The sequence below is a fragment of the Dama dama genome, chromosome 13 (assembly GCF_033118175.1).
Source record: "Dama dama isolate Ldn47 chromosome 13, ASM3311817v1, whole genome shotgun sequence".
Taxonomy (NCBI): domain Eukaryota; kingdom Metazoa; phylum Chordata; class Mammalia; order Artiodactyla; family Cervidae; genus Dama; species Dama dama.
In genome coordinates, this window is record NC_083693.1 from 25078895 (window position 1) to 25099357 (window position 20463).

A 20463-nucleotide genomic window follows, 5' to 3' on the forward strand; every position below is an offset into this window, starting at 1 on the left:
GTGAAGTGCCCCCCGAGACACAGTTCTTGCTTTCCATAAACTTTAGATGTTGATGAGACACGCGTACAACATAGTGGGCTGCGTGCGTGCGTGCACAGTCACGTCATGTCTGACTCTGTGTGACCCTATGGACTGCAGCCCGCCAGGCGCCCGCCCCGTCCATGGGGTTCCCCAGGCAAGAATACTGGAGTCGTTGCCATACCCTCCTTCAGGGGATCTTCCCGACCCAGGGGTCGAACTTGCGTCTCCTGCAGCACCTGCGCTGCAGGTGGAGTCTTGCCGCTGAGGCCGGGGAAGCCCTCGTGTGCCGAGTGTACACTTACACGCACTCTTCGGCTTTGTCACACATCCTTGGGGCGAGGCAGCCGGTGTGCCTGAGTGTGAGTTTGCCCTCGGTTTCGGCTTGTCTGCTGCCTGAACGCTCCCACATCACCTCCGGATCCTTCGTCTCCCTTGTTTTCAGCACACTTTCCCTCTGCCTGCAGACCTTCAGGTGTCTGTCGCTTGCTCTTGAACATGTTTCTTCTGAGAATTCCCTCTTTGCGTTTCTCTCCTTTCTGTTTCCTGCACTAACCTTGGTGTCAGAATCGTGGAAAGAATAGAGACTTTGGAATCCTACTTGGATTTGAATCCCAGCTTTAGCCTTTCCTAGCTGTGTTCTTAAACATTAATGTCCTCTGGGCTGCTCTTCTCATCTCCAAGAGGGGTAAAGATATTTGCCTTGCAAATACTCGGTTGAGTTTGCAAAGCAGCTGGTGCTGCCTCTGACCTGCAGGGGGCGCTCAGAAAATGGTTGTGGTGAGCCCGCGTCCCTTTCTCTTGTCACCAGGCTCCTGTGTATTTATTGTTTGCAGAAAACTAATTTAGTGATTAAAATGGTTGCTGTGGTGTGTTAGTTATTTTCCCTCTCTTGTTGGGTGAGAGGCATTTGTGCATGGGGGTGGGGGTGCTCCACACTCTCAGCCTGGGCTTGAGCACCAGGGGAACTGTATAAACAGGTTGCTGTCGGCGTAGACCTTTGTCCACATCTGTGTTGATTGAGCTTGCCATATCCCTAGTCCGTGAGGCCTTTAAACCTTTGTGAATTAAACATTTTCCCCTTATCTTTGTTTTTTAAACTCTTATGTGTGGAAATAATTTGAAATTCATAAGAAGTTGTTAAAAAAAAAAGTCAGGGCAAAGAATACCCAGATGCTAGTCACTCAGGGTAATTAGCACTCACAAACATTCTACCCCGTTTGATTTATCTTTTGTACTCTCTAAAAACCAGTACACACTCACAATGTTTCCTTTATTGCCTTTTGCTAAAGTGCCATATGTAATGGATTTTTACCCCTTACATGCTTCAGTGTGAATTTCCTAAGACAGGAGCTTTTCTCTTATAAATCACAGTGGAGCTAATTACTGTTTTTAGCAGTCATGTCTCTGTCAGCCTTCGTTATCTGAGACAAGTCCACGAATACAGTACCCCTCTTTTTTTTTTTTTTCTTTAAACTTTATATTGGAGTGCAGCTGGTTACAGTTCTGTGGTAGTCTCTGGTGAACAGTGAAGGACTCAGCAGTCCACGTCCGTGTATCTGTTCTCCCCCAAGCTCCCCTCGCGTCCAGGCTGCCACGTAACATGACAGCCTGGGGAGACGCTGTTAAGGCAAGGTAAATAGCTTGTTCCTCATCAGAATTTTCCCCTAACTTGAGTACTCACTGAAAATTTTTGCCAAACTCAATCTCTCCCATTATGACGGCAAAATGATAGTACTTTCATTAGTTTGACATTCTTCCCACTGTGACCATCAGCCTTCCTCATTCCCCTATACGTAGGCGCTCACCTTTCTCCTCTTTGTCTATTGTTGGTATAGAGTCATGGCTTCCTTCCTATTTTTTTTTTTATTGTTTATAATTCATTACTGTTCTTCATTGACAGTTTGGTCTAAAATTGTCCCAGATTTGGCCAGAGGAAGCCACGTCGATGTGCATCGTGTCAGCATGTCCCTGTCCTTTTTTAGGGGAGGGAGGAGGACGTTTGCTTACTTTCTTTCAAAGCTAGATGTTCCAAGCTCATCTTGACATACCCTTGACCTAGACCTGGAAACAGCCATCTTCCAGCAGCCTTGGTTCCTTTTAGTAGAGAATGGTATTAGTGACCAAGATTAGTGTAAGATGTTAAAAAAATTTTTTTAAAAGCCTCAGAAATGGAACTTAATTTTGCGCCTTTTAATTTTGAATATCTGGCCATATAAATTATTTGAAAAATTGTTTCTTGAAAACTTTATTATAAAATGATTTCAAGTTTACAGTAAAGGTTTAAGAATAGTACAAAGAAATTCTGTATGCCTTAAACCCAGCTTCACTAACTGTTAACATTCTACCTCATTTGCTTAATCATTCTCTCCCACCCCAATCATTTGAGAGTAACCTATAGACATTCTCCTTTACCCCAGATACTTCACTGTGTGTTTCTTAAGAACAGGGATCATATAAATCACGGCACAGTTACCAAAATCAGGAAAATTCTAACATTGGTACAGTGTTAAATGTGTGTAAACCTCATTTAAATCTGGACACATGTCCCATTAATGTCCTTAATAGCAGTTTGTCGTTCAGGATCCAGCCCAGGACCATGCACCGCATTTAGTTGGAAAATCTTTTCAGTCTCCGTAATCTGAGTCTTTCATTAGTGACATTTTTGAAAGGTTCAGATCAACCTTTTTTTTTTTTTTTAAATAGAAAGCCTCTCAGTCTGGTTGTGTGTGATGTTTTCTTCTGACTCAGTCGAGGGCATGCATTCTTTAATAGGAGCACTGCGATGCTGTGTCCTCAGCGGGTAGGATCAGGAGACAGGCGACATTAGCTCATTTCATGTTTTTGTGCCACTTATTCAAGTGGCAAAAGAACTACAACAGGATGTTTTGAGGGTTTGTTACATCTCTTTAATATTTACATAATTATAAATTTAAATCATTTACTTTTTTTTTGCATTTCATCCGGCATTTAATTACATGTCTGTTTTTTTGTTTGTTTTTTAATTTTTACAGTGTTGTCTTGGTTTCCACGATACAGCAACGAGAATCAGCCATAATGATGCACATATCCCCTCCCTTTGAGCCTCCTCCCACCCCGCCCCTCTGGGTCATCACAGCGCCGGGATGGGCTCCCAGTGTTACTCAGCAGCTTCTCACAGCTCTCCATTTCATATGTGATAGCCTATATGTGTTGATATCACTTTCTCCATTCAGGAAAGCGAAGATCATATACTTTTAATAGTGGCCGTGTCTAACAGCTTGTTTGTGGGGTTCCTGAAAACGTGATGCGCCCTCACAGGCCTGTACAGGCCAGCCCCAGCATACGTTCCATGCCAGTTATCTTGCTGCTGAAGGGGCCCACCTTCCAGAACCTTGTGACTGACACTGTCTTGCTGTCTTTGAGATCAGCGCCGTCCCTTCTTTTAGCGTTCCTCCCACAGGACTGTAGCTCACCCGCCTCATCTCCACCCAGCACCTTGCCTGCTTCCAGGGCCTTGTCTGTCCCCACACCGAGAGTCGCTCCTTCCCACGCCTCCAATGCTCTTCTCTGCCCCATTCAGTTTGTCCCCGTCACGGTACTGTCCCCAGTGAGAGGCAGTTACCGTCTCCAGTTAGACATGACTAGTATCTTGGGGCAAGGAGAGACTCTCAGCAAGATGGTAGGCCTAATGCAGAGAGAGAATCCTTGATCTAGAAAAGAAGATTTATTCTTAGGACTCCAGGATAGAAATCTAAGTGGAAGATAAATTTTTTTTCCTGCTTATTAGTAGGTACATAAAGATGATTTTAGTTCTATTAATAGTTTATCTACAATGTAAATGAGTTAAAGGTGGGGAACGGAGATCATAGCTACCATTTAAAGCTATGTAAGTGATTGATCCCTGTCATTTAGAATTACAATGCACTTATCTATCGGGGATCACCTGTGACTTAGAAAATGAGGCCTGGTGTAGATGGCACTTTCCATTAGTTCTTGTGTCATCTGTCAGCAAAACTAGTTAGGACCCTGGAGAAATGGTCAGGTTCAAGGATACATGTCTCATGAATGAAAAAACATGGGATTATTTTTGTAATAATACGCCATGGTTTTTGAATTCAGATTACTGGAGAAATGCAGATGTAGATGCATTCTCTTTTTGGGATTGGGTCAAACTAAAATTTTCATCAAGAATGTCTTGAAAATTTTCGTTGTTAATAAGTTATCTGTTATAGGTAAAAACACAACAGACATGTTAACTGGTTAGCAACCTGGATTGGTTGACCTGTCTGTTCCCCGGGGCCGGCCTCTCCTTCCCCTGAGCAGCAAGATCCATCACCAGGGTATCTCTCGGGGAAGGTGTGATGAAAACGACCACCTCAACTGAGCTTCTTCCTTAGACCTGCTTTCCATTTTTATTTTTTAATCACCTATTTTAAGGCCATCTCGAATAGTTCTAAGTGTCTGGTTACTACTGCAGTAAAACAGGAGTCATGAGGCTGAAATGCGGAGTCCAAATGTTTATTGTTTGCTCCTAGCAACTTTATCAGAGTGCTGAGAGTATTCCTTCAAGGAGAACAGATGCTTTAATTCCAGATGCCTTCAGAACCTAAACTTCAAGTGAGTTTGAGGTGAATTAGGCTTCTGTGTTCACTTCTATTTAATATTGTGGGTAGCTGACTCAGTGTTTAAAAAAAAAATAGAGCTATGGAAGCAATTTAAAACTTACTTTTGTCTTGGGAATGAAGGAAGAGGTTGCTCCTGAAAGCTTTATTGAAAGGAATTTCAGCTGCTTATTAGCCGTCCCTTCTGACCGCAGTGAAGAGAAGGCCCCAGGTGTCGCCTGTGTCTTGGGCGCAGAAAGTCGCCTGGCAAGATGTTGGGGCTTTTGTGGAGAGGACCTTTTTGATTTTGAAAAAAGATGTATTCCTTGAATTTCAGGTTAGATATCTAAGTGAAAAACAAACTTTCTCCCCCTGCAAAAGTCCACATTGTTAATAGTGTAGGCTTGCAGGCTCTGTGATCTCTTTTGCAATAACCCAGCTCTTCGGTGGGCTTCCTTGACAGCTCAGGTGGTGAAGAAGCTGCCTGCTAATGAGGAGATGCAGGCAGGAGACTCGGGTTCGATCCCTGGGTCATGAAGATTCCCCGGAGTAGGAAATGACAACCCACTCCAGCATTCTTGCCTGGGGATCCCAGAGACGGGAGCTTGGCGGGCTACAGTCCACAGGGTCGCAAAGAGTCAGATACAACTCAAGTGACAGAGCAAAGTCAACTCTTTGATGGCCCGTTGTATTGCGAAAGTAGCCATAGACACTGTAAACAAATGACATGACTGTGTCCCAATAAAGTTTTATTTATGGATACCAAAGTTTGAATGTCATAGAATTTTCCCGTGTTAATATGTGTGAGCCACACACAAACCAGCAGAGGCCTGGACCTGGCCCACGGCTCATACTTGCCAACCTGTGCTCCAAAAAGGAAACTTCAGAACTTTCAGTAGCATTTTTTTTTTTTTTTCAGTTTATAGTGATATTTCAATACCTTGAAAAATTGATTCTTCTTTGTATGCTGCAGACATTTTAACTGGTTATAGTTTTATCATGCCAAAGGATAGTTTACCAGCCTCAATTTTTCAAAAATGTTTCCAAAATAGGGGCTTATGAGTCCTAAGTGTGTGTGTGTGTGTGTGTGTGTGTGTGTTTAATTGCTAAATCATGTCCGACTCTCTTGCAACACCATGGACTGTGGCCCACCAGGCTCCTTTGTCCATAGGAATTCCTAGGGAAGAATATTGGAGTGGGTTGCCATTTACTTTTCCATATATATACGTGTGTGTGTGTGTGTGTGTGTGTATGTATATATATTTCCCTTCCCGGGTGGCTCACCAGTAAAGAATCTGCTTGCAGTGCAGGAGACACGGGTTCGATCCCTGGGTTGGGGAGATCCCCTGGAAGAAGGCATGGCTACCCACTCCAGTGTTCTTGCCTGGAGAATCCTATGGACTGAGGAGCCTGATGGGCTGTAGTCCGTAGGGTATACAGAGTTGGATGCAACTGAAGCAACTTGGCACTCTTGCGCGCGTGTGCATGTGCGTGTGTGTATACACACACATAAATATATATATACACATACACACACGCACATTTATTTATTCTTTTCAACCACTTAAAAATGTAAAAACCTTCCCCAGCTTGTGAGCCGTACACAAACGAGAGTGCTGGACTTGACCCATGGCTCAGACTTTGCCGACCTGTGCTCTAAAAAATGAAACTTTAGAACTTTCAGCAACTTTTTTTTTCAGGTTATAGTGATATTTCAATACCTTGAAAAATTGATTCTTCTTTGTATGTATGCTGCAGACATTTTTCTGGTTGTAGTTTATTATGCCAAAGGATAGTAAACATTTTACCAGCTTAAACTTTTCAAAAACATTTCCAAAATAGGGACGTACAAGTTCTGAAGTTTAAATAGTGTCTGAAGTCAGGGGTAATGCTGTTGTACTGACCATGCTATTCCTGTGTTAGGGTGCTTGGGAACTTTCCAGTTCATCAGTCTTGGTAGGTTACAGCTTACTTGTAGTTCATTCTGACTTCTTACAGCAGACTGGAACCCATGTCGGACACAGGGCACTGCCTAGAGCCCTGGGAAAAAATTAGAGAGAGGCACTTTGGGCTCTGGGAACTGCTTGGAATTCAGAGCATTCCTATTACTAGCCTTGATCCCAAGTTTGATTTTCAGATGTTTGGTTTCCATTATGGACTGAAGCACTACCTGCTTCTCTGTTCTGCTGCTGGCCATTAAGTTGTGGCCACAGAGTGGCATGGTTCTTTAATTGGCTTTATTACTGCTAATGTAGGAAGGGAAAAAATGCTGTAAGTAATGAGAATTCTCCCCTATTTAATGGTAAAATGGCCTGACTTTCTCTTAATTAGATTTTCCATAGCATATCATTAAAGATGTACACAACCTAAGCCTCAGTGCTTTAAAGTCCTTTGTTTATGGTTACCACATAAATTATATAATGTTTGGGAGAATGGCAATTAGGACTCTATTTCATAGAATAAATTTAATTTAGCCACTGATCTCAGTTAAAAAAAGATTAATCTATAAAAATTGCTGGAAGAGGGAATTCCCTGGTGGCCCAGTGGTTTGGGACTCAGCTTCCACTGCAGGGGGCGTGTGTTCAGTTCCTGGTTGGGAAACTTAAGATCCCACATGTTTCGTGGTGTAGCCAAAAAAAAGTTGTTAGAAGATGATTGAAAATGATAGTTGCAGCCCCGTGAACTGTAGCCCACCAGGCTCCTATGTCCATGGGATTCTCCAGGCAAGAATACTCGAGTGGGTAGTCCTTCCCTTCTCCAGGGGATCTTCCCGACCCAGGGATCGACCCCAATTCTCCTGCATTGCAGGCAGATTCTTTACCAGGAAGAAGATAATCAGCAAGTGAAGGATGAAGATGTCTTAACTTCTAAATAGTTGCAGAGTCACAGGCAGAGTTACTGGGATTAGATTTATGGCTTGATGGAGGGGGTGGGATAAAGAAGAACAGCAATTCCAGATGGTCCGGAAACACACATTGTTGGAAAAGCAACCCTCCCATCCTCACAGGTTGAGAGTCTTATCCTAGGCTGAGTGGTGAATGTGTTTCAAGAGTTCTCACGTGTTAGCTGTAAGAAGAGAAGGTATTATCTCCATTTATGCAGTCAAGAAAACTGAGATTTAGAGGATTTAAGTAAAATCTTTTTAGATGGAGTTTAAACCCAGATTGGTCTTGAGCCCAGGTCCTTTGCACTCTACTGCTTCCAGCCAGCTCTTCGGAGGCACTCCGTGTTTACTGTAGGACGGGTGGACTTGGCAGTGACTCGTGGGATGTAGAGTTTAGAGAGTTACTGCAGCAAACAGAACACAGAGGTTAAAGGGCATTCGAAGTATAAGGATGTAGCTGTTTAATGTACTTCCTCCGTCCTCTCTGCCTTATTTTTAGATTTTCCTGGAATTTTTACAGAGCTTTTTAAGGGAGCCGTTTTATGTTCTTTTAAAAAATTTTCCAAGTAAATATCCCAATATCTTGTTGGTTTACTTGTTTTTCTCATCACCTTCACTAAAATGTAAGCTGAAAGAAGACAGATTGTTTCGTATCCTCAATGCCTAGACCACTTCCCGGCACATTAAGGGCTCAGTCAGTGTTTGTATAAACTTGCTAGAATGGGTGCAGTTTCTGTGATACATTGATTTCCCTTTCAGTTTGATGTTGTGTAAAAATCAGCTCCCCAAGAGAACCTTACTAATGCAAACCTGCTCTCTCTCCGCCTTTCCTAGGGCGACTGTGTTGTTACTGTACTGCTCGCGGAAGAGGACAAAGTTGAAGATGATGTAGTTTTTTACTTGGTGTTTTCGGGTTCCACCCTCCACCATTGTACAAGTACCCGGAAGGTCAGTTCTAACACGCTGGAGACCATCGCTCCTGGTAAGTGTTTGAACACAGTCTTCACCTGCCTTTATTTATTCTGTGTTCTAGCATAGAGTGATAGGAAGAACCAATCAGGGTGAGGAAACTGCAGTTGCATTTTTGTTTTAAATACACTTCATTTTATTTCTTGCTTGTTGCACAAAACCTGAGCCTGACTAAAAATAATTGAAATAGAATGGTGTCATAAATTAGAAGACAGTCGTTAAGATCAACAAAAATTTTAATTTATTGGAATGTTGAATCAAAGTAAAATACATTTAAAAGATAAATTCATGCGGTCACTGCGTGTGACTACAATTTTGATTCTGATTTTCATTTTGGCAAAAGCAAAGGTAAAATGCGACTGCTAATACATTCCTTCGTATCTGTGAGGGGAAGAGTGTAAAAACCAAAGTTCCCCCAAATTAACAGGTTATTGTTCATGGTGAAATGAATACTTAATCACTGTTGGATTTATCCATTTAATGGAATTAAAAGGAAACTGTTTACTTGTTGAAAATCCTTTGCAAAGTCATTATATCATTGCTAATTCCACCAGAAACGGCTTTTGACTGATTCCAGGCATCTGAAGGTATACTGATTTGTGTTTGGAAATGAACTTATTCTGTCTTTCCTCAACCTTGCTTCAAAGTTAATAATTGGTTAAATTTCATCTGAGTACAAAAGAGGGGACATTTAGGGGGAAACCCATAAAAAGTGTTGACAGTTGAACCATTTGCTTTCAGAGAACAAAATGGATTCCGTTCTTCTGGGAACTTTTCCTGTCTTCAGTGTTTTTATGTAACATCGATTCCACTTTTGTTGAAATAGATCATGTTAAAAAACCACCAGTTTGTGGTTGCTGCTGTGCTGTTTTACATAACCTGACTTCACTTCTGATGCCTGCCAGGTCCTAGAAGTTATACCACATTCACAAACTGAGATTCTGACAGTTAAAAGCTGTATTTATCCTCCTCCTTGACAAAAGTGATTTTGAAAATACAGAATTTAAAGGTTTTGGCAGTTCCGATGTATACTCTCCCTCAGACTTTTAGGGATGGGAGATTGAGGAAGTTCAGGAGAGGTACTGATTGTTTTTTCTTTCCCCTAAAGAGTGTTACGTATCCTCCTTTGTAACTTAGAGCTCCAGTCGTCTTGTTCCTGTGATGGATGTCATGTCAGAGGGTCTAATCTGGAACTTGCAGTTTGCTGAGTGGGAGCTATCCAGGGTCGCCCCTGCTAGACACATCTTTCGTGTGCGTGGCAGTGAGCAACAGCCCCTCAGCTGGGTATTATAGAGACTCAGTCAGTGCCTGACTGCGCTCTGATTAGGAAAGCAATGAGGATAACTTTTATAAACTTACTTTTCCTCCTGATTTAGAAGTACTGTATCAGTTTGTGTGTTTGTGGATATGTAGATGTATAGATATGTGTGTGTGTGTGTGTGTGTGTGTGTGTGTGTGTGTGTGTGTAGGTAGATAAGATAGCAAGAAAGCCTGCAAGCAGATACCAGGAAAATGGGCTTCCCTGGTGGCTCAGATGGTAAAGAATACACCTGCAGTGCAAGAGACCCAGGTTCAATCCCTGGGTCGGGAAGATCCCCTGGAGAAGAGAATGGCAACCCACTCCAGTTTTCTTGCCTGGAGAATCCCCATGGACAGAGGAGCCTGGTGGGCTACAGTCCATTGGGTCGCAAAGAATCGGACACGACCGAGCAACTAACCCAGAGGAAGGACAGCTGTTAGGACATAGCCCTGTGTCCTTGATGCCGCCCTCAGCCACAGCAGGGTCCAGCCTCTTGGGGGAGAGGGCTGTGCCTGGCGGCTCTGATACCTTCAGTGTGAAGGTACTAAGTTAGTGTGGGCTGCAAGCGGTTACTGCCTTCGGTTCACAGATCCATGGTATTGTATGACAACCAAGTGCTCAAAGTGCTTACCAGATCCTTGTATACTGTCCCCAGCCTACTTTTTTGACTTCAGTTTCCGTTCCCCGCCTTGCCTCTGGGCTGCCACCTCTGTAATAGGTCTCAGGACCCCTTCTTTCCCAGCCCCACACATCACTGGGTGTCCTTTTGTACCAGTCGGCTCTGGGTACCCTCGTTCTGCTGGCTCCAGCCCGCCAGAATGGATATTGTATTCTGCCCTTTCTCCCTAATTTGATCCGAATCCTCAGTACCTTCCTGACCCCTTTGCTTGGAGTTTGGAGTCCCAGTGCCTGGCCTCTCCTAGTCTGCCTCTAAGCAGCTCTCTTCCCCTCCAATTGTGATCTTACCTAGTGCCATCTTCTCTCAACTTGTCCCCTCTGCTCCCCGCTGGCCTGCATATTCTGCAGCCCGCCTGATTCAGTCAGGCTGCTGCCTGAGGCCCTTAATCCCAGCGGAGGTGACAAAGGATTCCAGTCCTTTAAGACCCCGTGGTCCGAGCAGGCCGAATGAAGAGCGAGGCGCCGCCTGAGCCTTGGGTGTCTGCGCAGGGGTTCCAGGGAGCCTCCCTCCTTGGTGGAGGAGGACCTCTGTTAGCTACTGAAGGGGGAAAGACTTTTGAGTGGATCTCATCACTCTGGTCATCAGGCGTGTGGTTTTTCCTCTTCTCTTGTCTTTTTCAGCTGGTGTTGTCCAGATTGGCTCAGCAACTGTTGTGGAGGAGTGGGGAGACACAAGCAGATTTGGGGGTTCATAGGCTAATTTTGAATTTCTTGTTTATATTACAGAGTTAATATTTTCGTGAAGAAGTAAATGGCCTTAAATCTGCCTTGGGGGGATTTCTTTGACTTGTTTCTTATTTTCCTTGAGGTCTTTACTCAGATAATCAATCAGCTTCTCAGTGAGGCCTTTCCTGTCCACTTTATAAAAGTGTACCTTCTCCTTTATATATTTAAAAAAACCTGCCTCCTCTACACACCCCCTGGCCCCTTTCGACGCTTTACTTTTCTCCACTGCACTGATCAACTTCTCACTCGTTGACACGTGTGATTTATTTTCTGCTCGCCTCTGCTGGAGCCTCAGCTTCACCAGGGCGTGGATTCGTGTCTGTCATGTTCTCTGGTGCCACTTGATGGGACCGGGTTTTTACCATGTTGAAACTCATCCTGGTTCTCAGAAACTGCCCTGATAGAAAGGTTGTACATACGTGTGTACACGTACACGCACACACACACACACACACGCCCCCCACCCCTTTCTTTTGCAAACTGCCAGAGAACTCTCTGTCTTCTTGACTGGGGGCAGGAGCCTGTGTTTTCTGTCCAGAGCTGCATCTGATGATTTCTGTGTGTCCTGTTGATGGTCTCAGATTTTGTGCAGAGCGCAGCGTCAGATTAGCCACGGTTCCTCGTGGCAAGTCCGCACCTGCCTTGGGCATCCTGGTTAGAGGGGGAACGCGCATGTGCATGTGCGTCCTGGTTGAGGGGACCCGGCATGGTCTGGTTAGAGGGGGAACGCGCATGGTCTGGTTAGAGGGGGAATGCGCATGTGCGTCCTGGTTAGAGGGGGAACGCGCATGGTCTGGTCCGTCCGCTGCAGCTGCTGTTGGGGCCCCCCGCTGTGTGGGGCTCACTCCTCGGGTCCTAGTCGTCCGCCTGACCATGGAAGAACGAGAGCTTTGTGTCTGCAAATGTCAAGTTTCACCCAGATTGCTGGCTCTGATTTTTCTTGGAGTCCTCCGTGTGTTTCACTGTCACTGCTGTGTAATATTTTAGTTTTCACGAAAACGAGATGATTGATTGACCTTCCTAAGACAGCCACTCCTTGATGTTCATTCATCTGTGACCTTTTATGATTTTGGTGGGTAAAGAGAGGAGACATTTCTTGATAGTCCCCGAAAAAAATCTCTTTGACTCCAGATATTGAGATTACAGTCCATTGCCCTCCCCCCCCCCCCAACACTTTTTCATATTTTCTCACTTTTTGGCTTTTCTGATGATAAACTTAACAATGAATTGTATATGTATGTTTAGGTATAAAGAAATGGTAAAGGCATTTTCTTGCATTATCATCATAGACAGGCTGTAGATATGATACAGTCCCCCCTTTTTAAAAAATGAAATTATGTTAAGAGTAGCAGCATCTTGGGACAGTTAACTGGAGCCTTAGAGACTTTATCTGCCTTTAAGTTTGACTGTTTTAAAGTGCATGTGTAATTTTTAACATATATAGTAATTTTTAAGAAAAACATATGAAGACTTTGGAAATACTGTCCTCTCTTTTGAAAGTAAAGCTGTCTTTGTGCTAATTAACACTAGACAAAAAAAGTTTTATAGTATAAGACTATATTCAAAATACCTATGAAACTGACTAGTTTATAATTTGCTGTGAAACATATGTCTAAAGACAAAACTTGTTGGCTTTGTAATAAATAAAAATAAAATACCTCTATTCTTTTCTCTTCATATAAAACAAATCCAACCCCAATCCCATTTTACCAAAACAGTGATTCTTCTTGCGGGATGAGGTCGAGATGTTTTCTTTATAAAGGCTGTAGGATAAGTAAGTAATATAAAGAAATCTGAGTACCCGCTGAAGGTAATTCTGGGGGGATATGAGGTGCTGTCCTGTGCTCATTTTTATTAATTAAATGTGAAGGTAGACCAAGCAAACAGGAACTGCAGCATGGAAAATGAGGCAGGGTATTCAGTGGGTGAATCTTTGTGAAAGGCTTTGGTGCAGAATCTCTCATAACATGAAATCCTAGCATCACCCCGCATGTCTGTCATTTGCTTTCAGAATTCACAGCAAAGGTTCTTGTTTGACAGGAAGATAGCAAATATTCCTTGACCCAGAATTTGACTCAGCTCTTTGGTATCTTTCCTTTCTTTCTCACTTATCAGGGGAAGATACTATATAAAGCAGATTTGTTATTGAAAAGAAAGAAAAAAGTACATTTACCATGATCAGAAGTCCTTGGGGGCTTAACTAAAAATCTTTGCTTACAGCCGAGGTCTCAACAGGTAGCCTGCAGTGAAAGCACTGTATCTCTCAGTTCCTGTGAACCAAGGCTCTCTTTCTGCCAGTAGACGTCCTGAGGTCCCCAAATAACACTTGAGAAGTTCTAGGCTTTTCCTGGCCCAATCAGAGATGCCCTCACGCTCTGCCGAAGTAATCAGTTACTTTTTCATTGGACGTTTTCTAAGTCTCTCTATCCTAAAGTACTCCTCCTACAAGGCTATCTCTAGACAGACGTGATTTTATATTTTAAAAGACTTAACTTTCTGTCCCAATGCTAATCAGTATACGTGGCTACCTTTGGGGAGGACCAGGTAACGGAAGCTGTGTGCTCTCTGGTGTCCAGGTGAAATGCCTGTGTGGACCCTGCACCATCTTGAGCTATGGGCACAGCACTCGGATGGAGTTCACGTGTCACCGTGGGGCCAGTGTCCGCCCGGCGGGGTGAGAGTTGGTTCTCAGGTGGTTAAAAAAATTTTTTTTAACTTTTTTCCCAAAAAAAAAAAAAAATTATAACTTTGTTTGCTTATTTATTTTTGGCTGTGCTGGGGCTTTGTTGCTACGAAGACTTTCTCTAGTTGCGCTGAGCGGGGGCTACTCATTGTGGAGTGCAGACTCAGTGGTTGGGGCACACAGGCTTAGTTGCTCTGCAGCACGTGGGATCTTCCTGGACCAGGGATGGAACCCACATCTCCTGCATCAGCAGGCGGATTCTTTACCATTGAGCCACCAGGAAGCACCCACTTCCCTGATCTTACTCTTCACATATAAAGCCCAGATATAGCATACAAATATACAGTATTAAAGTTTCATGGGGTGGGGATGTCAGACAGGGAGAAATGTCTAGAAAAGCTGCTTGGGAGATGTCAGTGACTAGAAGATTGGAGTAATAAGCTAGATTATAGTTCATCAGATTTTTAGTGTCAGTCCGGCCCTTTCTCCCCCCAGGTGTACGTGATTCCTGGGCCTGCTGTTTCTCCCCTTCTCCTTAAATGCTTCTCTACACACATACAGAGATCTTTGGCAACTATATCTAAATTTGCACATCTACTGTTAGACCACTGAAAACTAGCAGTAGGTACATACTTTAGCAGATAGTCCTCACTCCTGTTAGTGTCTGAAGACCAAAAATTTCCTTTAACTGTGTAACCAGTCCAGAGCAAAGAAAAAGACACCAAAGTTTCAAATACTTCGCCAAAGTGAAGTAGTAAAGTGTATTATTTTTGTCTTTTCCGCCACTGACTCTTTGTCATAGGAAATGACCGAGTGGGTCTGGGCTTGGCTGGCCCAGCGAGCACTCCAGGGTTCCCTTTTGTTGGCGCGAGGGCAAAACAAAGTCCCGATTGTTTCATCCTCAAAAGAGAAGGCCCGGATGGGATGTGTGCCACTTTTAGCCTAATAGGAAATGAAGTAATTGTTGGGTCATGCTTAAGCACTTTTGTTTATCTGTAGCACCATTTCGTTGCCATGGATACAGGTGCTTCGTACAGTGATAAGGAGCCTGCGGAAAGCTCGCTGACCTCAGGAGCACACCACCTCGTGACCTCTGAGCTCAAAAAAGGGTTAGATGCTTTGAAGAGGACCACGAGCGGTTAAACTTTTTTTCCCGCCAGGTGCCCCCGGCCCCCTTTATATTTTCATTGCTCCCGTGTCGGGGGCAGCGTTTCGCTCAGAAGCGGTGTTGGGCTTATGTGGAAGCTCTTGGTACAGTTATAGAGGTCTGTTTGCCTGAGTCACCTACATTAGGAGCATTTTAAGGAGAGTGAAAAAGCTGGCTTAAAACTCAGCATTCAGAAAATGACCATCATGGCATCTGTTCCCATCACTTCGTGGCAAATAGATGGGGAAACAATGGAAACAGTGACAGATTTTATTTTCTCGGGCTCCAAAATCACTACAGCTGGTGACTGCAGCCATGAAATTAAAAGATGCTTGCTCCTTGGGAAGAAAAGATATGACCAACCTAGATAGCATGTTAAAAAGCAGAGACATTACTTTGCTGACAAAGATCCCTGTAGTCAAAGCTGTAGTTTTTCCAGTAGTCACGTGTGGATGTGAGAGTTGGACTGTAAAGAAAGCTGAGCGCTGAAGAATTGATGCTTTTGAACTGTGGTGTTGGAGAAGACTCTTGAGAGTCCCTTGGACTGCAAGGAGATCAAACCAGTCAATACTAAAGTAAATCAACCCTGAATATTCATTAGAAGGGCTGATGCTGAAGCTGAAGCTCTAATATTTTGGCCCCCTGAGGCGAAGAGTCAACTCACTGGAAAAGACCCTGATGCTGGGAAAGATTGAGGGCAGGAGGAGAAGGGAACTACCGAGGTTGAGATGGTTGGATGGCATCACTGACTCAGCAGACCTGAGGTTGAGCAAACTCTTGGAGATAGTGAGAGACAGGGAGGCCTGGCGTGCTGCAGTTCATGGGGTTGCAAAGAGCTGGATACAACTTAGGGACTGAACAACAACAGTAGCTGACAGTGTTAAAATGACTTTAACCACCGGCAGTATTAGACTCCTGTCTCTGTAGGTGCTTGCGTGTATATGGCCGTCTCAAACGTGGTACTCTCTAACTCTCCCCCTAGTTGTTTGTCTCCTTCCTGACCTCTTAGGATTCACTCAGGAACGGTCGGACCTCTCCCAGCCCATGATTTACTCCATGCTTCTGATGCAAAACTTATCAGACCTGACTGTGTGTTATATTCAGAGGTCAGTGTAAAAAAAAAAAAAAAAAAAAAAAAACAATGGAATTGAGGTTCAGGCCTTGTTTCTTTAACAGTCTCTCTCTCTTCTTCCCCTCTCTCAATTCTTTGGAGGTCTTTCCCTCAGAAGAGTCTCAGTAGAATTTCCAGTACTTCCCCCCTCTTTGAAAGGACTTGTGATTTTTCTTTCCTCTCTCAGTTACCAGGAACTTCAGTGGAAGGAAAAACGCCACGGAACTAGTCAAAAACCTTGTTACCCTTCTTTATGCTGCAGCTTCTGTTTTCTTGTAAAAAGGAGTTAAATTGTGGTCATTATGTCAAATTGGATATGGCTTCCCATCCCATCCCTTCTTTTGCCATGAAGATATAGACATTGTTAATACCTTGTATTTTGTGTGTACAAAGGCAATCCTAAGTTAATGGCCCCTGAAAATAGTTGAGTCTTTAGAGCTAATTTGTGGTAGTAAGATATTTTATGTGGGTAGATGCAGTGATTTCAGTTTTATTAATGGGTCCTTATTATTATATAACCTTTGCTTTTGAAAAATGTTTTTTTCCCCTATGTATACTTTATCTGAAAGGTCATAGGGATTAAAAACCCTCAGTGACCCACTTGAGCCTAATAGAAAAGGTGAATGTGAGAGGGTAGCCTAGTCAGCCTTGCAGGGTGGCTTTCCAGACGTAGGGGAGGCCCTTGGTTCCTGCTCCCAGCTGACTGAGAGTTTGGTGAAGACTGGGCCAGGAAGGCCTCCATTTTCCTTAACCCTCGGCGCCTATAGTCATGCGAAGCAGATTCCAGCTATATGGCACATTTTACTTAGCACGATTCAGAGTTTCTCCTTCAGATTGTGAATTCATGTCTGAAGGGAGAATGTTGGGCACACAGTTGGATGACTTCTTCTGAATTTCTGTCTCATGGCCTTTTCTGACATTCTACCTCCTCTGTTCCACGGTTTTGTTTTAGTTCCACATGAATAGAGCAGACCGTAGTGTGCCCACACACCCATCCACCTTCTAACAGCTAAAGCAGCACAAAGAATCAGGCGTGCTTCTGCTGCTGAGCTCACGCGTGCGCGCGCACACACACAGACACACACCCTCTTAAACTTTCTATTCCTGCCCCCTTTGTTGTCCCCACCCTATTAGCCAAGTAAACAGTCCTTTTAGCAGCTTTAGATTTCTGTGCAGATCCATTACTTCTGCACTTTCCAGTTTGGGATTACGTGGGTATTGCCTCGCTGTGGCCTTTGACTGTGAGAGTGTGTGCATGCACATGCGTGTGCCTGTGCAGGGGAGTGTGAGAGGACGTTGAAGACCTGGACGGTGGCCTGGCCCCTGTATACACAGGAGGTGACTTCACAGAGCAGCGCTGATGTTTACCGTAGTGACGGTGTGACACCTTTGCCCAGGCTTGGGGAAGGAGACAGGTGAGAAAGCTGGGTGGGGCAGTGGGTATTATTACTGTAGGTAAGGTTAGTGTAAGATCTCTGCTTAAAGTGTGTTTAAAGGTAGAATTCAATTTGGATCCCACATTATTCACATTCTCATCATTGAATTGTGAAACCTCAAATTTTAGCTTTTATTGACATTTATTCATAGTTACCTCGAAGGACTGTCAGGAGTTTTAAAATGAGCTTTGTTGTTGGTCTTTAGTCACTGAGTCTTGTCCAACTCTGTTGCGACCCCCTGCCAGGCTCCTCTGTCGATGGTATTTCCCAGGCGAGAATACTGCAGTGGGTTGCCATTTCTCCAGGGGATCTTCCCAACCCAGGGATGGAACCCACATCTCCTGCATTGGCAGGTGGATTCTTCTACTGCTGAGCCACCAAGGAAGCATGTATATGTGCATACAGCCTGTGTGTGTATGTTTACATGTAGCCTATGTGTGTGTATTATATGTATGTGTATATATATGTGCACACACACACATAATAGTTCTCTTTAAAAAAGAAAGATAACCTTGAAGGGCTGAGCGTGAGCCACCTGGGAAGCCTTGAATAAATGGTAAATGCTGTTATTACTGGTGAGATTCATGAGTGAGAACCATCGCATTGTTCAGGTCCAGTTGCCTCTCAGTATTTGCAGGGGGCTGGGTTCCAGGAGCCCCACAGATAACAGGATCCACAGATGCTCTGGTCCCTTCGTCCACCCTCCGTGTCCATGGTTCCATCAGCCAACCATCGTTCATAAATATAGTAGCACATGCATGTGGGGGAAAATCCACATTATCAGTGTACCCATGCAGTTCAAACCTGTCTTGTTAAAGGGTCAGCTATAGTTATTCTGACAGAAACAGGTATTGTCTGTTTAATTTGGAAATGAAATGAGGCTATGTGTATGTTGTTTGGGGTGATAAGTATTAAAGAATTTGAGAGGAGTCTTCTAAATTTTAGGTCTTCACTTTCAAGACGAGGGTACTCTGTAGATTTAAAAGTGTTAGAGAGGTTACCGTTTATCTCAGGCCACACAGTCTAGGAAGTCTGTAGATTTAAAAGTGTTAGAGAGGTTACCGTTTATCTCAGGCCACACAGTCTAGGAAGTAAGAAACTAGGTTTAAACCTAGGTCTGTCCTCACACGAAGCACCTAGAAGTAGCCTAATTAGTCATCTTACTGACACTATGTCTCACAGCAGTTATTCCATCCTTTGGACTCTGCTTCCATTTTTACGTTTTGAAACTGTTTCCTACTCCTGGGACCTGAGTTTCTGTCTCCTCGCCTTCTGCCTGGTAAAAACCCCCAGACTGGTACAGCGGGAGGCACCATAGCGCCTGCAGAGGCTGCTCACTCAGGCCGTCTGTGAAGAGGCAGAGATGGTCTGAGGTCAGGCAGCATAGGAGTCCCACAGCCAGGATTTGAGCATGGAGTTTTCCATACTTTCCCATTGGTTCTTCCATGGTAGCATCGTTTCCTCTTCAAGCCTTCTTGTCTCTGTGAGTCTTGGTGTCGGGGCAGACGTGAGAGCAAGGAAACTTGGGTTCAGATTATAATTCTACCACTTGTAGGAGCTTTAGAACTTTGGGCCAGATATTTAACCTTTTTGTGCCTTGGTTTCCTCGTCTGACAAATGGGGATTATAGTAGTACCTACCGCTTAGGGCTGTGATGAGCGTTAAATGGGCTCTTATTTGGAAAGCACTGAGAATGGTGCCTGGAACAGAGATTGTTAGCGATAGTGATAATTGTTATCACTATTATTAGTGCTGGAGGTAGGAAGGAAGGATGGGGCCCGACCGGGCGTCTTGAGTGCTGAGGGTTGCAGTGAAGAACCTCTGGGGTTGGAGAGTTGGGAGCAGGACACCTATCAGAAAAGTCCAGTGTTTAAGATTTCACCTTCCAATGCAGAGCGATCCCTGGTGGGTGAGTTAAGACCCCACATGCCTCACAGCCCAAAACATAAACAGCAGAAGTAACAGTGTAACAGATTCAATAAAGACTTTACAGATGGGGTGGTGTGGGAGGCCCTTAACCGCCACCTTTCACCCACGTGTGAAATTGTGAAATGCACTGGTTCTCGCCCTTGAGGGCATGGTTTGTGTCTCTTTAAACTTCTGGAGGGCTTAGATCCCTGTGATTAGCTGCTGCTGGGGGTGGGGGGTGTGGGGTGTGTATATGTGTGTGTGTGTGTGTGTGTAGCTTCTACTCACAGTGTCCTGAGCTTGGTAGACGTCCAGATAGATATTAGTAATTCTTTTTTCCCTCTGAAAAAATTGAACCTGGGCCTGAGCCGTGAAAGCACCGAGTCCTAACCACTGGACCGCCAGGGAACTCCCCAGATGTTAGTTGTTAAATGTAACAGAACAGCTTCAAAGAAATATTTTCTGCCAGGAAAACCACCCGAACCATAACTACCCGAACCAGCTGATTTGTTCCTGCTGAAGTTGTCTTATATAATTAGGCTGGCTGCCCTCCAAAGAAAGATGAATATTCCGCCCCCCCCCTCCCAATTTCATTTTGTGTAATAGATGTACATTCAGCGTATTTGTTGACTTGAAATGCATACCTGAGTATACATAAACAGCCACGCCCATGCGGGCAGAGGATGCTTGATTCCCACAGCCTTTCTAGAAGGAATTCAGCTGGGAAGGCAGTGGGAGCAACTGGTGGAGTTATGCATTTGTATGGAGACTGATTTCCGGGGTTCGTGAGCCTGTTCCTCTGGCTTTAATAGTCATACTGGCCTGAAATTCCAAGTATAGGGTGGGCTCCTTGCAGACAGGGACATAACTGTCACTGTTACTTTGTGTATAAGCGATTCTTTACCGAACTCTCACCCTGTGATGTTCAGCATCAGACCTGGTAGATTCTGCTTCATGGTTGTGTGAATTTGGGCAGTTTATCTCGTGAAGTCTCAGTTTGCTCATCTGTACCATGAGGAC

The 20463-nt window shown here is 44.2% G+C and overlaps 1 protein-coding gene across 8 annotated transcripts in view; it reads left to right on the forward strand.

Annotated features, from left to right (window-relative positions):
- AKAP13 (A-kinase anchoring protein 13) overlaps positions 1-20463 on the forward strand; it is a 316668-nt gene that overhangs the window by 111034 nt on the left and 185171 nt on the right. For all 8 annotated transcript variants that reach the window (XM_061158636.1, XM_061158639.1, XM_061158640.1 and 5 more), the window contains exon 3: positions 8320-8467. In XM_061158636.1, coding sequence (XP_061014619.1) covers positions 8320-8467 — 148 coding nt within the window. The remainder of the gene's footprint in view (positions 1-8319; positions 8468-20463) is intronic.